General features: G+C 36.4%; 1 protein-coding gene across 3 annotated transcripts; it reads left to right on the forward strand.

The window, feature by feature from the left end:
* The first annotated feature begins 2 nt into the window (after positions 1-2).
* On the forward strand, positions 3-14,049 carry DBF4 (DBF4-CDC7 kinase regulatory subunit). Of its 3 annotated transcripts, none has more exons than XM_012571517.5 (12): positions 3-199; positions 1,286-1,464; positions 2,860-3,054; positions 4,134-4,184; positions 4,732-4,801; positions 4,943-5,019; positions 6,489-6,519; positions 6,795-6,840; positions 8,515-8,643; positions 11,102-11,216; positions 11,520-11,647; positions 12,810-14,049. In XM_012571517.5, exons 1-12 carry the CDS (start codon positions 154-156, stop codon positions 13,873-13,875), a joined length of 2,133 nt encoding a protein of 710 aa, XP_012426971.5. In that variant the 5' UTR covers positions 3-153; the 3' UTR covers positions 13,876-14,049. The 3 variants fall into 3 exon arrangements, with proteins under 3 accessions (XP_012426971.5, XP_030120496.4, XP_012426972.5); XM_030264636.4 differs by having other exon boundaries at positions 1,289-1,464; XM_012571518.5 differs by having other exon boundaries at positions 4-199; positions 6,798-6,840.
* The last annotated feature ends 1,335 nt before the right edge of the window (positions 14,050-15,384 follow it).

The raw sequence follows: 15,384 nt of genomic DNA on the forward strand, positions 1-15,384 counted from the left end.
CCTGCCCGCCCTGCAATCCGCCCGCCCCTGGGCGGGACGGGCCGGCCGCGCGGGCGGTTGGTGAGGGCGCCGGGGCCGCCGCGGCGGAGGCGGGAAGGCGGCGCGGAGCGGAGGTGCCGATGCCGGAGGGGCGCGATGTGACTCCGCGGGAAGATGAAGCCGAACGCTGCCGAGGCCGCCGACAAAGGAGCGCGTCCCCGTAAGCGGCGGGGGGCTGCGGGCAGCGCGGGGAGCTGCCGCCGGCCAGGCCTTGCTTAGCCGGGGCCGCCATCCCGGCTGGGGCTGTGAGGCGCCGCAGCCGCCTCGTGCTGGCGCTGCGAGCGGGGGCGGCTGGAAAGGCCCTAGCGTGCCCTGGGGAGTTACACGTAAAAGCGTGTTCCTGGGGTGTGGGAAATGGCCGGACCGCTGCTGGGCGAGCTGCTCCCCCCCGGGCTGGGATCGCTGGTACTTGTGTGAAGGGCTCCTTAGGCCCAGGGGGTGAGAACGCACCCCCCATAGCAATGAAGAGACTCTTCATTGCTGTTGCAGTTTTGCTAATGCGCTCCGAACTTCTGATTATCCCTGAGCCGTTTAATCTGCATGCTCCAATATTAATTCCAGTTAGTTTCTAAACGGCTCTGGCATGTGTGTGGTGAGTTTAACACTGTATTTTATCCGTGATCATCTACGGAATTGTCCTTGCACACTTGCTCATCATCCATCCTTTCTGTTCAGATTCTGGATCAGTTGCACCAACCTATGTCTCCTAATTTTCTTATTTCTCTAGTTTTTTTGTCTTCCACACCGTACAAAACTGACTGCTGTTTCTGCGTTTTTTAGTGTGCTCATATGCCTTAGAGGATTTTGCAGCATGAGTAGTGGTTCTGCTCTCTTTCCTACCTGGGACTGTATCAGGGAGGGAAGGAATACTTTGAACAGAGGGACTGTTTTGCCTTTTGCCATTTTGTCTCCAGAAGAGGCCTGCTCACTTCCTGTAGCAGCTCTCATTGTCTTGAGCTTCTCCAGAAGAGAAGCAGCTAGGAGTAAGTCATGGAGGAAGAACAACCAATGTAAAGCCAATATGTGGAATTGTGCTTTGAGCAACGTGATCTAGTGAAAGGTGTCCCTGCTTATGGCAGGGAGGTTGAAACTAGATGATCTCTAAGGTCCATTCCAGCCCAAGCCTTTCTATGGAAGCTTGCTCCATCCATTTCCTTAATTTAGGAATTTTCCCTTCCAAAAATAAAACCAACATCCAATTCTGTTTAAACTGCCTGTTTTGGTTTTTTTTTTCTGCTTTCCCCAGCAGATGGAATACAAGCAAAAACAGAAAAGATAAGATCTTCCCTGAAGAATGTGAAAAAAGACACAGAAAAACCAGAGAAACTCAAATTTAAGCCACTCACTGGGAAAGTGTTTTACCTCGATATCCCATCAAATGTGATCTCTGAAAAGTTAGGAAAGGACCTCAAAGAGCTGGGAGGGGTAAGTTAATAATAGAGTTGTGTATGATCCTAGAAGGAAATGTGCACATGTGGAATGCCTTTTTTGTGTTCTTTGTAACTGCATTTTAATGTTATTTGTAGTTATCTGAGATAGGGTCTTATTTTTCTATGTTTGTCTTAAACTTTAGTCCATATAATGAGCTTATCAACAAATTATTCTGTGGGTTTTAAAGAGAAGCTGCTTTCCTGATAGGAACAAAAGTTCTTATTAGTAAGTTTTGTTTTCAGTTGATTACTCACCTGGCTTAAATTTTTATCCAAATTTATTAGGTTTCATTGTTTGAGGTGATTTTTCTTCTGCTGCTTCTGACTATATGTTTACATGTTGCAACTAACAGTGTTTAGCTGAACCTGGAAGAGGTTAAAGGAATAGTTTTGTGTCTGTTTTCTGTAAGTCAGCAACTTCACTAAAAGCATTTTGCGCAGAGTATCTTAGTGAGTGTTTTTGAATACTCTTACTTAAACAATAAGTTTTATAAGCATCTTACTAATTTTTTCCCTAATTCTCCTTTCTATATGGAAGGAACTCTGATACAAGCAAGTACAGGATGCTTGTGTGGAGGGCACTTAGCAATGCCTCTCTCTGTATATCCTGGTTCTGTAAAAGATGCACAGAACAGAATTAAAAGGCACAGTTTCAAGTTGTGTGATTTGTGCTTTCCACACTGATTAGTGGAAAAGAGGAAAATACCTCAAACTATACAATCTGACATGAAATAACAAGGCAGATAGCAAAAATGAAGTTGGCAATGAAAGAGACTGAAGGAGCAAAATTGAAGGGTGAACTCAGAATGATGGCATTTTTATATTGCTGAGTATAAGAATATGAATCTACTTAAGACTTTACTTTTTGGAGAAATGTTATGAAAACCGTAGGTGTGAAACATGGTAGCTATCCTGAAATTTTATTTTTTCTGCTTGTTCTAAACTCAGTAAATTTATAGCTTCTTGCAGACTGTAAATTACATTTGCAAATACCTGCCTGTATGTTTAGCTGAACACTTCCGTGTAATTCTTGTTACCTAAAATTAGAGTAATTTCCTTGAGTTAATGTTATTCCTTAATGCAGTGTTTGCATTCTTGTAATTGGAATGTATAGGTAGGTAGTAAAAAATTCTAATAATCATAACAAAGCAAAGCTCTTTTAATTACAAAATTAAGAAATTGAAATTAGAATTTGTGGCTGGTAAGATGATAGTACAACTTAATTGTCATTGTCATCCAGATATTTAGAAAATATTTTTTTGTTAACTCAGTGTGTTTGAACTTAATTGTTTTAGAAATTTGATCGCTTTCCATTAAAATATTCCATGTAAAATTGAGTTACTGATCTACTGTCCTGAAATAATTACTTGGTTTCTGTCTTTATATTTAGAGAGTGGAGAGTTTTCTTAGTAAAGATATCAACTATCTGGTGACTAATAAAAAGGAGGCAAAATTTGCACCAACTCTTGGCCAGATTTCTCCTGTTCCTAGTCCAGAATCTGCATCTAATGGAGGAAATGGTTCACCTCATCCTAGCAACCGAAAAGATCGACATGATGGAAGTTCATTTAAGATAGTAGATACAGTAAGTTTCTTAGTAATAATGCTGCAAATCAGGTGTGATCCATGGGATATGCTCTTAAAAATTTTTCTTCTATTTTGTTTCCTAAAGGTGGCAGCAGTTCCTTGGGTGAATAAGGGTTTTTTCTTGCAAACATTCTTTTAAATTTATGCAGGCTAACTTGTTAAACTTAACTAACTCAAACTAATTCAGCACATTTTTCGGACCTTATTTTAGAAAGGATCCGTTCTTGCAAATAAAAAGAGTACACTAAAATATGTTCTCATTTACTATGCCTGACTTGCAACATTGATGTCATGTTTGACAGCTGGATCAGGCACGTGATGACATCCAGTGATTCCTGTCTCTTTAGCAACACAGCTTACTAAAAACTGGCTGATTTGATGTTGTTAATGCAGAAACACTGATAGTAGTAGGAGATCATTAAAATTGAGCATTATGAATATTAAATTTATTTCTTAGGGGATCACATTAATTGCAACAGTTAGTATCTGAATTTCTGCAGGTTTATGTGAAGTTTCTTACATGGGCAAGTCTTGTGTCCTTTCAAAATACAGTTGAAAATCATTAACTGTACTATATATATGGTGCTTATTTAGAAACTTGACCAGGCTGCAGGCTGGTCGTTGTATTGCATGGGTGAGGTCACCTCATTTTGCAAACAACCTGGATAGGTAAAGGCAGCTCATTATGAATAAACAGCAAAAAGTAGAAAAAGGAACTGCAGTGGTGGTTGAAAAGCAGGGAATAAGACAGAAGCGGTGATTATATTCATGACTATGATTTTCACAAGCCTAGCTGATGTAACCTCATCTTTTGGTGTCTGTGTCATTGGCTGCTTATTCCCACCATCTGCTTTGTTCCAGCACTATCATTGCAGTGGCCTTCTTTGGCTGAAAATGATTACTTGTTGGGGTTTTTTCCCTTTAAGTGTATCAACTGTAACCCTATGAGAAAGATACACATTACTGAAAAATTAGCAGTAGAATGAAAAAAAGGAGACCCTTGTAGCTTACATGTGTATTTGCTAAGAGCAATGTAAATTCTCTCTTCGCTACAAATGTGTTTCTGTTTTAATGTAGGTACGTATGAGCAGAGGAAAGTCCTTGGTTGAAAAAGCAATCAAAGAACAGGTAAGCCAAATAATCAACAAACTTGTGCTTCAGAGCCTTGGTGGTTTGTTTTTCTAGAAAACAAGCAGTAGCATAAGTGGTTTTAGTAGTTCTAGAGAGAAGTCAGTCACGGAATACTCAGGCAGAAGTTGAGGGATTGTCCTAAGTGAAGTGCCAGGTGTGTCTTCTGGGTACTTCCTGAAGAATTGAAAGTCTAGGAGTCTGGAGTCTTCGGACAAATAGTAACATTTTTTAGGATTGCTAATATAACTAGCATTTGAGAGGTGCTCATGAAGTTAATGTATATGTTCAGTCTTCAGATCATACTATAAAATGTGACAATTAAAAACAGTTTTGGGTTTGTCAAAGTTAAATGCATTCTTTTGATGGTGAGGTGCTGTAATACAGAGAGAGACTGAAGAGGGGTCTAGGAGAGTGGTATTCTTTTGGCTAGAAGCAAAGCACCTGCATTTTAATCTCAGCTTTCATATTACATGTTATATTTTTAATTATTTTAAGTGATTACTGTGTATTGTTTAAGATTATTAATGTCATTTATTGCTTGCAGGACTTAATCCCCTCTGGTAGTATACTATCCAATGCTTTGAGTTGGGGAGTGAAGATACTTCATATTGATGGTAAATATTTTTGTTACATGAAGTCTGACTTTAATGTGTAGCATTCGTTCAACAGTTCTTTTGTTGAATTTCAAATAATACAAGTTATGTCAAACATACAAAATTGAGTCAAATGAGTATAATTCTCCCACTTTTTGCCAGATCTGAAGAATTGCATTGACCAAAAGAAAAGGGAGCTCTATCTAATCAAAAGAGCAGACAGTTCTTCTAAAGATGTGGTAAGTACCTCTCTGCCATTTACATAAAATTCCATTTGTTTCATTAGCTGAGAAAACACTAAGTACTAAAAGTGCTGAGTACTAAAGTACTGAGGAGTGCCTACTGTGAAGCTTGTAGATTTTATTTTAGTAAGGGATTGCTCATTTTCAGGTTTTCACAGACTAGTATGTCTTGTGAATTGATTTAAAAACCATCTTTGATAATACTGTGTATGTTGTATATTTCAACATTATTTAAAAATAAATTCAATAGTAGTATTGATTCCATAGTGTGTCGAGCTGTGCTCTTGCAAAGGATATCTAAGGGTCAGATGTGCAGAACTGTCTGAAATTTCCATTATGGCTGCCTCAAAAGTAATTCATAAAATGTATTGTTGTTTTAGTAAGATGTAGATGGCAGCTAACTTGCCTTGTATAATTTTCCCCAGGACACAGTGATTAGTAATTCTTTCATTTTGATGGGCCATTTAAAAAAATCATAATTATATATCCTGAAGGAGCTGTCTCTATAAGGAATCTGCAACTCTTAATAGAGAATGAGCATAAGGTATCTTGAAGCTAATTTGCCAAATTGTGGAGTTGGCGAGTGAAAATCCCCTTTTCTCAAGTTTTTAGTCTATGATGTAGTGAGATGTTAAAAGCTTGTAGCTCTTGTGTGCTCCATCTGCAGTTGCTCTGTAATTTGCACAATTGTCTTGTTTAGCCATGAGGCTAGATAAATAAAAGAAATGGAACCAAACTTATCCAGCGTGTGTTACGTTGTTTTGGAATGTCGTATTGGCTAGTTCTTGAGGCCACATAAAATCCTCTGCCAAATCATCACTGTGTTAGTGGATAACAGGTGAGGTGTTTTTGCAAATAGTATAAAATGGGTTTGTACTTTTACCAGAATCAATTACATTTAACAGCTGATGCTTGAATGTAGACTTCCCTTTTTTCTGAAGACAAAATATTCCTCTAAATTTTAGTCTTCATTGCTAAAAACTGTGAAAGATTCAGCCTGTGTAAACCCATTCAAATGAAAATAATTGTTTTAGTTGGAGATACTTGCTGTTCTACAGGTTTTGGTGTCATTTTGCAGCTTGCAGTTAATTGGGGTTTACAAAATGTTGTAAAAATGTTGTCTGTGTTAAAGACTGAACTTTCAACCATGGCAAGGTATTTTCAGGGTGGTGAAAGTAAGTGTATAAATTTACCTTTCTGGGTTTCTTTGTTTTTTAGAAAAAATAAATTGAGGCATCTTAAGGAGAGTACTTCTTTCAGTGTAGAAAGAAATAGTTCTTTAGGAAACATGTTGCCTTTTTTCAAAGTACTAATGAACTTATTTTCCTGAAAATTCATCATGAATATATGAAGTCATGATTAACATAGGGAGACTCTCATAACTTAAATTATGTACAGGTAAATCTTCAAGTACAGTGCAGAATAATACTCACAGGGATTTTATACCATCTCTCTTTTTTCAATAGGGAAAGCATGTTACTGCTCAAAAGTCAAAAAGTAAGTACTTCAATAATTGTAGAGGTTTCTGGCTTGATTTATTTTCTGAATGCTTAAAAATATGCTACAGTTCTCCTGTGGTCAAATGTAGTGCTGTACTTCAATTTGTATGTCCAAGAGAAGCATGTAGAGAAACTTTGTGGAAATCAAGAATTTGTCAAAACCTGTACATAATGAGTTCTAAAATAAAGGCTGCTTATTTATTAAGCTACTGGAGCAACTTGATAAATGATGAAAAGTATTTTTCTATTGATTTCCTTTTCTCCCCCTTTGAGCAGGTAGACTGAAAAGTCCATTTATCAGGGTAGAAGATAGGAGTCGGTAAGTGTTCTCTTCATGCATTTAGTAATGTGGTTCTCAAACTGAGTAAATCAGGATTACTTGAGGAAGTGTGTCCTTAAATCTCAATTCCTTTCAGCTTCCTGACTTCAGATGTCAAGTGTACTGCCCTCTTAAAATGAAATACAAATGTCTTTAGCCACCAAATGAAATTGAACAAGTAGTAGTATAGTAGGGAATGTTTGCAGTAGGTAAAGGAAGTGGCAAGTTAACAGGTAACTCCAGTTTGTAGATCATGAGAATGGGTTCTTTGGGTTATTTCCTACCAAGGAATGAAAGGGAATCATGAACCTTTACTTACATCTTTCCTTAAATCCAAGTCTTGTAGTCCAAAACTTTGCATACTGAATTCCACTCCTGTACAACTCGGTTACATTCATCTCCTGCTGTGACTCTTTAGATGTAAGGAAAGTGAAGTTGTTAGTTAAAATAATTCATTGAAACTAGATTTAATTTCCTGTTCAATCATTTATTTTTAAAAGGAAAAATTACAAGCTCATAATCTGGTTTCAGTATCCACAGTAGCATGAGATTTGATACTTTCAGCCTTGAAAAATTTCATATATTTCTGGTCCTATAATCAGTCAGTCTTTGTTGTGTAAGAAAATGCCATTTAACTAGAAGTTTAGAGAGCAGTGAATCATAAAAAAAGTTTGGTTCTGCACGGCATAATTTGCACCTTTAAATTCCTAACTAACTTCTGAGTTATGGTGTTGTTTATAAGCACTAAACTCTTTGACATGATTTCTCTGACACTTTTCCTGATCTTAAGCAAGAGATCTATACCTGGTTGTACACTGTGAGTTGGTGCAATAGGTATGAGGGACATGGGGATAGTGGGGAGAACTGGACCAACAGAGTTGTAAGGATAAGAAATTAATATATAAATATATGTGAATTTCACAGTGTAGTGAAAACACTTGAAACACTTCTAAATATTTATGTAACATAATGTTTTTTAATGTTTGTGCAACAAAGGTAACAGTTCAGAAGCAGAAGTGATGCTTCACTGTTGTATTATAGTTTCGAGACTGCTCTTGTAGTTTTGCCTGGGTTGCTTATAATAGTAATGTGGGGAAAAAATCAGACTGTACTCTGCCATCAGCATTTCAGTCAACTGATTATTCAGTATGTGTACTTTTGACGTGTCCTATTTTGGAAGTTCTTAACCTATTCAGATCACTGGTGTGGTTGCTAGTTCTGGTATCTCTGAAAATCCAGTGATGTACAGGAATATTGTTTTTCTGAAAAATTAAAAAGTTTTTATATTATGAGTAGTGGGTATTTTTTTTAAAAGAAAATTATAAAATAATTTCTTTTAAAAAGCACTGGATGTTGGGAACTGCTGTAGCTACTTCTCAGGAGCACAAAGGCACTGTTGTCCAAATTGTTCTTGGGTTTATTGGTTACCCAACTCACAACAATTAATAGGCACACAAGTCATATCACAAGGAATGTGTAAGACAGCTATGGGAACTGAAGGAAAGTATCAAGGAAGAAATGAATGATTTAAGATATTTATCTGTCTAGCATTCTGTGTATGTCATGTGTAAAGGATAAACACTTTTTCAAGATTTTGGACCTGGAGTAATGTATGCAATTAGGCCCTTTTTCCATTTTTGATGGTTCTCACTCACTTGTTTTATGTTAATACAGCCAGTACCGACCGTTTTATCTGCAGTTACCGAGTTTTCCATTTCTGAGCTATTGTGTTCCAAAGCCATATAGTCCATTTGAGGTGGATAAGAAGTATCCTGGTCAAAAGCAAACTCAGTCTAAGGAAAGGTTTGTTGAACATTTTATTTTACTGAGGTGTGGGTAGAGGAGAGGGTTGGTCTCTGAATTATTCCATGACTAACTGTATTCTAAATTAATTTCTCAACTTCTAATTTTCTGTGCTATTTAATACTATAGCCATGTCTCATCCATGTTATCTATCTACTGCACTGTTGGTGTCTATCTGTACCCTCTTTATCCTGTCTTTAGTCCTTTTTTTGGGCATACAGATGCATACATCCAAAAATGTGGCCTTCTCCTTTCACTGTGGGTCAGCATAAGATATTTTTTTCCTTTCTGCTACTGGTTTCTTCTTTGTCCTCATCTTGGATGCTGTTCAGTAAGTATTTCACAGAAAATGGGTTTTTTAAGACTTCTTTTGTATTTGTCCATGTAGTGCTGAAATAAGTAGTTGAACTTTTGAAAGCAGTGATACTCAATTACAGTGCCTAACCATTGTTGATAAAGAGTGTATATTGTTAATAATTTATAGAAATTAGACTGCTAATACTGCTTCAACTCTTCAAAGATGAAAAGTGGATGCCAGCTGCCCAGCGGAATTGCAGCTGGCTTTACAGCAAGTGTTTATGTAATACATTTTGGCATTCGGGTTCGATTTGAGCACTAGAGATGCAGTTAGAACTTCAGCAAATCAGTTTCATGATTCGAAACTACTTAAGAGTCTAAATTAACTGTCTTTTGTGAATCAGTGGGGTTTAAAATTTTTTTTTCTACCTAGCTTTTTTCATTGACTACTAAAACTAATTAATGTGAGAGACTGAATATATTTAGGTGGAGGGTAGCTTTGCTATATGTGGAACTTACTGTATTTAGTAAGTTGCTACTTTCCTGTCTTTGAGGCTGAAGACTTATTTAGCTGTGATACCTGTTTTCTTTATGAATGGCTTCTCCACAGTTCTGTACAGTCTTGACCATAATACAGTGCTGGAGGTTTCAGCTGATATTGCCATGAAGCTTTTTTATTTTCTTTTTTTAAATTGCAAGGAAGGCAGCAGTGAAAAGGTAAAAAACATATATTGCAGAGGTTACTGCTGTATTAATAAGGCAATTTATGATTGTGTCTCTTCAGAGGATGTTGGAAAGGCCCATTCTTTTTAAAGCGTTAAAAAGCCAAAAAGGCAGTTTTTGTTTAGATGGATTAAGGAATAGGATAGATCAAAAATTTCAGGATTTATGTCTGAATTATATATATTATATATAATTATATATAATATATAATTCCTAATTAATATTTCACATGGGCACATATCTAAGAGATGTTTTGGGTGGGAAAATGTTTCATACTCAGGAAGTGAACGTGACCAATGTCAGTTTTGGGGGACAGAGAGAGAGGGGAATATTCACTTGTTTTGTCTTTAACTGGGAAAAAAAGTTGTTGAAGTGAAGTTGTTAGTTCTGCTTGCTTCTGCATTGGGCAAGGCCTGCAGATTTACTCAGTCTTCAGATGATCCATCTATTGCTTCTATCCCACTTTACTGGTTCTCTGTGAGGTTTACTGTTTTCCAGAGGGAAGGTGTGAAGGCCGGTGTAACAGTTATAGCACACATTAGAGTGCCCTGTCCTGGGGAACCCAAGAAATGCTGGGGCAGGGTGTCAACAATACATTGCTATTGTTTTGTAAGCTAGTGATTTTTCAAGACAGGTTTTTAGATGTAAAGTCTGACCTTACGTCTGTGCAGATACTTGGTAAAATCTGTCAGTGATTTTTGGCTAAACGAGGAGATGGAATTATTCCTTCAAAGTCAAAAGGAAGTAGAGATTGATGATTTTGCTTTACTGCTGGCATATCAGCTGTAGGTGGTTTAATAGTGGATTGTAGCAAGCAGTTGCTCTTCCCAGATGAGCATTCTGAAGATGGTGGAGAAGCTGTTGAAAACCTCTTTAAGTTTTAATGTCCAGGAAGAACTTTAGGTTCATTTTTTTGCATTCCCGCTTAGCCTTTACCTAGAAAAACAGGACAAAATGGCATTTGGTCAGCATATTCAAAATTATGTGCAACCAATGGTGGGTGTTAAATTTTTTTTTTTTTTTTTTGCTGTTTCTAGTTTGGGTTTTATCAGCTGTGCACAGAGACTTCTAAATGTCCTTTGATTTTTATTTGTTTAGCAATTTTGTATTATTTAATCTTAGTCAATGATACTAGTACGTCTATACTAACCTGGATGTTCTATGCTTAATATAATTCCACTGGGTCTGCCTGTCTTCTTGCAATAAATGTTTCTGGGTTTTGTTGTTTCATTTTAAATCTATGCATAACTCTTCAGGTTTTGGGTTTTTTTTTTTGTTTTTTTTTTTGAGCATTGACTAAAATAAGGTAAGTAGTTTAAGGGGAAATAAAGGTTTGTTTGGAGGGTGTTTTTTTAAGTGAGTAAGAATGAACATAACTGTGAAGAGTAAGTTGAGCACTCAGTTCCATGTTTAAAACTTACTAATATTCTCTTAACAGAAACAAAATAAACAGTGACAAGGATTGTGGAATGCCTGCTCAGTTTCCTCAGAAGGACAAAAAAAAGAGAGGATATTGTGAATGTTGTGGGAAGAAATATGAAGATCTCCAAACAGTATGTGAAATGTCAAATATATGCTTTGATACCTTCATATCTCTTTAATGCGGTATCACCAGAGGTTTCTCTGTATTTTTTTGCTTTAAAGTATTTTTCTGAAAAACCAGCAAAGTAATATTTTTTCCTATGTTAGAAGCAGCAATTAACTAAAACCTATCTCTGACAGCTGTAGGTACTAGTAATTCATGTCTTAGTGATGCTGGTAGTAAATTAATGATATTTACTTGGCTCCTTGTGCTGTTGACTTGTGTATTCATATCTGTAATATTAGACTTATTTAATGTTTTTTCTTTATTGCAGCATCTTGAAAGTGAGCGGCACCAAAATTTTGCACAAAGCACACAGTATAAAGTTGTTGATGATATAATCTCAAAGTTAGTTTATGAGTTTGTTCCATACAAAGATGATGATACAGGAAAAATAAAAAGGTGAGTTACTTCTTGTAAATTCTAAAGACTCTATGAGTCAGGACATTGAACATAAAGATAGTTTTGAAATTTCTGATCTGAGTAGAAGAGGATTAATTCATGTTTTTAAGGCTGAAATAAATAATGGACAATATCTGTGAGGTTGTATGTGGCAAATCAGTTCTGTAAAGCAGAACATGGGAAAAAAAAATCAAAAGTGCAGATGACATCAGAGAAAGTTGAGACTGAAAGTTGCCACAAGTTGTCCTACTTATCTTCAGCTCCTCTAACACAAAATCTGCTGCACTGAAATATTGCTAACAGAAAGAGAGCAATGTCTATGTCTGGACATCTTGTTCTGAATGATTTCTGTCATACTTAGTAGTCTAAGGACAGCAAATTAATCAATCTGATCTCCTTACCTGTGGAAGAACTTCTACCTGTACTCTAAACCTCTTTGCTTCTGTGCTGCCTGTGCAGGACAGAGAAGCAAATGTTCCTTTCTTTGTGCTCAAGAGCTTGAGAGGCAAGAAAGGCTTGTTTGGTGTCTCGGACTGTAGGCACCAGGGTCTTTGTTATGTAAAGCAGGAACATTATTCAAGGTTGCTCTGATTTTTTGCAAATGAGTTAGGAGATAAGGAATAACTTCCTTGTTTATTTACGAAAAAAAGGCAAGTAATGAAGAAATAAAGGTATTCTTAATGAAATCAAAGGAAATGGAAATAGAATCAAACAACTGATAGACTAATGAAAGCAAGCCTTTATTTCTTTCGTGGTTTCAAAATACTCAGAGTTGTTAGGCTTGAAATCCTGTCAAGAAGATCATGTTAATTTTGTGTGTAAATATCACAGAATATTTGTAAGTATTTATAGTCATTGCATTATAGTAATTAATTTATTTTGTTCCTAATGCCACTCTAAATTGAGATTTTATGAAATAATAGACTGCTTTGTGTGTTTTTAAAACATCATGAGCTGTAGAAATCAGTAAGAAAACATCAAAATTATAAGGCACTTTGGTCCTGTAGAAATAGTGTGTTTCTACTCTAAATAAATCTTTCCTTGTGGAGTCAAAAAAAGCTCCTTTGTCAGTTCAATTGCTTTTCTAGACTCAGTTGCATGTGGAGTTATGTTCTGTGGGGCTTTTTATGTTTGTTAATATTTTTAAACTATTTCATTGTAGGACAAAATGTAGCACAGGATATTTTTCTCCTATTATTGGAAAGATAACCAGACCAGATGAGCTGAAAGAGCAACTGAAAAAGCAACGCATTGCTTTGAAAACTTACTCCTGGAAGGATACTGCAATGCAGGCCCTCAAACTGGATCACCAGCCTGCAGAAGTACGACCAAATTCTGTGTCAATACCTACCCCTGTTTCTGCATCTGTCTGTTCAGTTCTTTATTGTCACCCATCACAACGTTCAGAACTAAAAAGTAAGTTCGGAATTAATAATGGAAATATTAAGACTGATCACTCCTGTGCTGTGAAGTTACAAGAGACTGCTGTATCATCAAATTCCATACAACCACCCCTTCAGAAAACTGACAAAGTGTACACAGAGGACTTGTCTCGAGCTTCTGAGCTGTTCAGCAAGGAAATAATGGAACTAGATGTAAGTAAAAAGAATGTGCAGTGTTTTAAGGAAGGAATGGATGCTTTATATTCTCATACCCAAGTTACAGATTTTAGTGAAAAAGACAGAAACTTACTGCAGCAGAAAAGAAAATTAAATAATTCAGTAGTTCTACCAGCAAAGTGTTTGAAAAAAGCAGATGCCAATCCTACATTTGTCAAGAAACATCACGATTTATGTGATAATCATCAACAAATGCAGCACAATGTCGTTCTGGAGGCTGAGGTATCTGATACTGCTGTAAACAAAGAACTTAATGCATCAGCTGCCAGCACTGCCCACAGTTCACCGTCTGGAAAGCTGCGCAGAAAAGTGAAGCTTAATTTGAGAAAGAGTAAAAGAGAAACCCGGACACAGAATATGGAGTTATGTGTAAAGAATTCAGATGGACTGTCTGTTCCTGAAGAGAAGAGAAGTGCTTGTAGCTCATCACTGCAGACCCTATTGGAGTTATTTCAGACAAGTGAAAGAAACTCAGAATTTGGAGGTTTTTCAAGTTACACTGAGAACAAATGTTCAATAAGCATAAATGATACATGTGAAGGGCAGAATGCAAATGTTTTGTGGTCATTATTTTCCTCTTCATCCTCATCCCCATTTTTTGGATTTTGATGCTGATTTATTTAATATAATGATTTTTTTAATTGACTTGAAAATTTAAGATTCTATTAATGAAGACTTAAATTGCTGTATTATATGTACAGATTATTTGGTTTTCAAGTTTTTTAACACAAAAGCTTCTGTATATGTAAATAAATGTGAAAAATAAAACTAAGTTTGACTTTGGTCATGTGTTTTGGGGTTTTTTTAAAGATGCTGCTTTATTGTGTCTGGTGTGGCTCTGACCCCACATTTGGATTAAATGAATTGCTAGGCAAAGCATGATGCCGATGCATTTAGATAATTTCCTAAAATCATTGACTATGATACATTCCAAGTAACCACATTAAAAATAATGGATGTTCCACTGTAAGTAGCCCAATACTCATGGATTACTGATGTTTTGCCTGTATTTGGTTGCTTCCCTTTTCTGTTTCTTCTGCTGCTTTAATAGAGAACACAGTAACAAAGATGTATTAAATTCTTTGACTACTCTGATGTATTATTCTTAAATTAAAAGTACCTCTATTGTGTATTTCAGCTAATAAGAAAGCAGATGCGTATATTTTCATTGGGGGAAAACAAATGAACAGGAAACCAACAGGACTGGCAGGTTTCTGATTGACTTGGATAATTTGTTTGATTTTTCTTTCAGAGTAGCCAGCCTGTCAGATTTGCTTTACTCAGAATCTGAGTGAAAGACACAAGTGAGAGTTGGGAAAACTTTTTTTAATAATGCAGTTCTTTACCAGAGCTGATTTCTTTCAGAATTTCTGAATCTCTAAGTCACGAGAGGGCACAAGTATGAAATTAAAAGAGGCACAGCTTTGTTAATAAATGTAGAGTACCTTAAGGTCATATAAGAGATCTCAACCACAGATATTACTTTTATTAATTTTTGTATAAATTTTTTGCATTTTCATTTCTTGCCCATTTAATATTCTCAAATTTGGTGCTCTTACAGTTAAAGTGCTTTTATGTTGCAGGCTATTGTCTGTCCTTTATAGGCTGTTTCCTGTGAGGGGTAGGTAGAACTGCTTGTAATGCAGGAATGGATGAGGAAAATGATATAAAATTACTTTCCTTTACAGGGATATGAATTGGAAGCTTAATGATGGAAGTAGTTGCTTAGGGTGTTACTGTCACCTTTTAAAGGTGACATTCCTTATTACTCTGTTAATGTAATTGCATGTACAGTCTGGTGAGGAGCTTCTCCATCTTACTGGTTACTTCTGGATTGATTTATAGTTAATTCTGATCTGGATTCACATCCAGAAAATACAGAAAGCCATTACAGAAATGAGCAAAATTAACATTTTAAAGAGTTGATCTTGAATGTGCATGTCTGTATTTATTTTTTGCCTGTAAATTACCAATATATAATATTCTAGGACTGAGACTTAGAAGATTGAAGCAATTACTTTGTTCTTCATTTTGAATGACACTTTAGTGATTGCTTTCTGGTTCAGTGAGTTCAGTATATTTTAGGAACAAGTGTTTTGACTGTTTTTCTTCTATTGA

The sequence above is a fragment of the Taeniopygia guttata genome, chromosome 2 (assembly GCF_048771995.1).
Source record: "Taeniopygia guttata chromosome 2, bTaeGut7.mat, whole genome shotgun sequence".
NCBI classification, from domain to species: Eukaryota; Metazoa; Chordata; class Aves; order Passeriformes; family Estrildidae; genus Taeniopygia; species Taeniopygia guttata.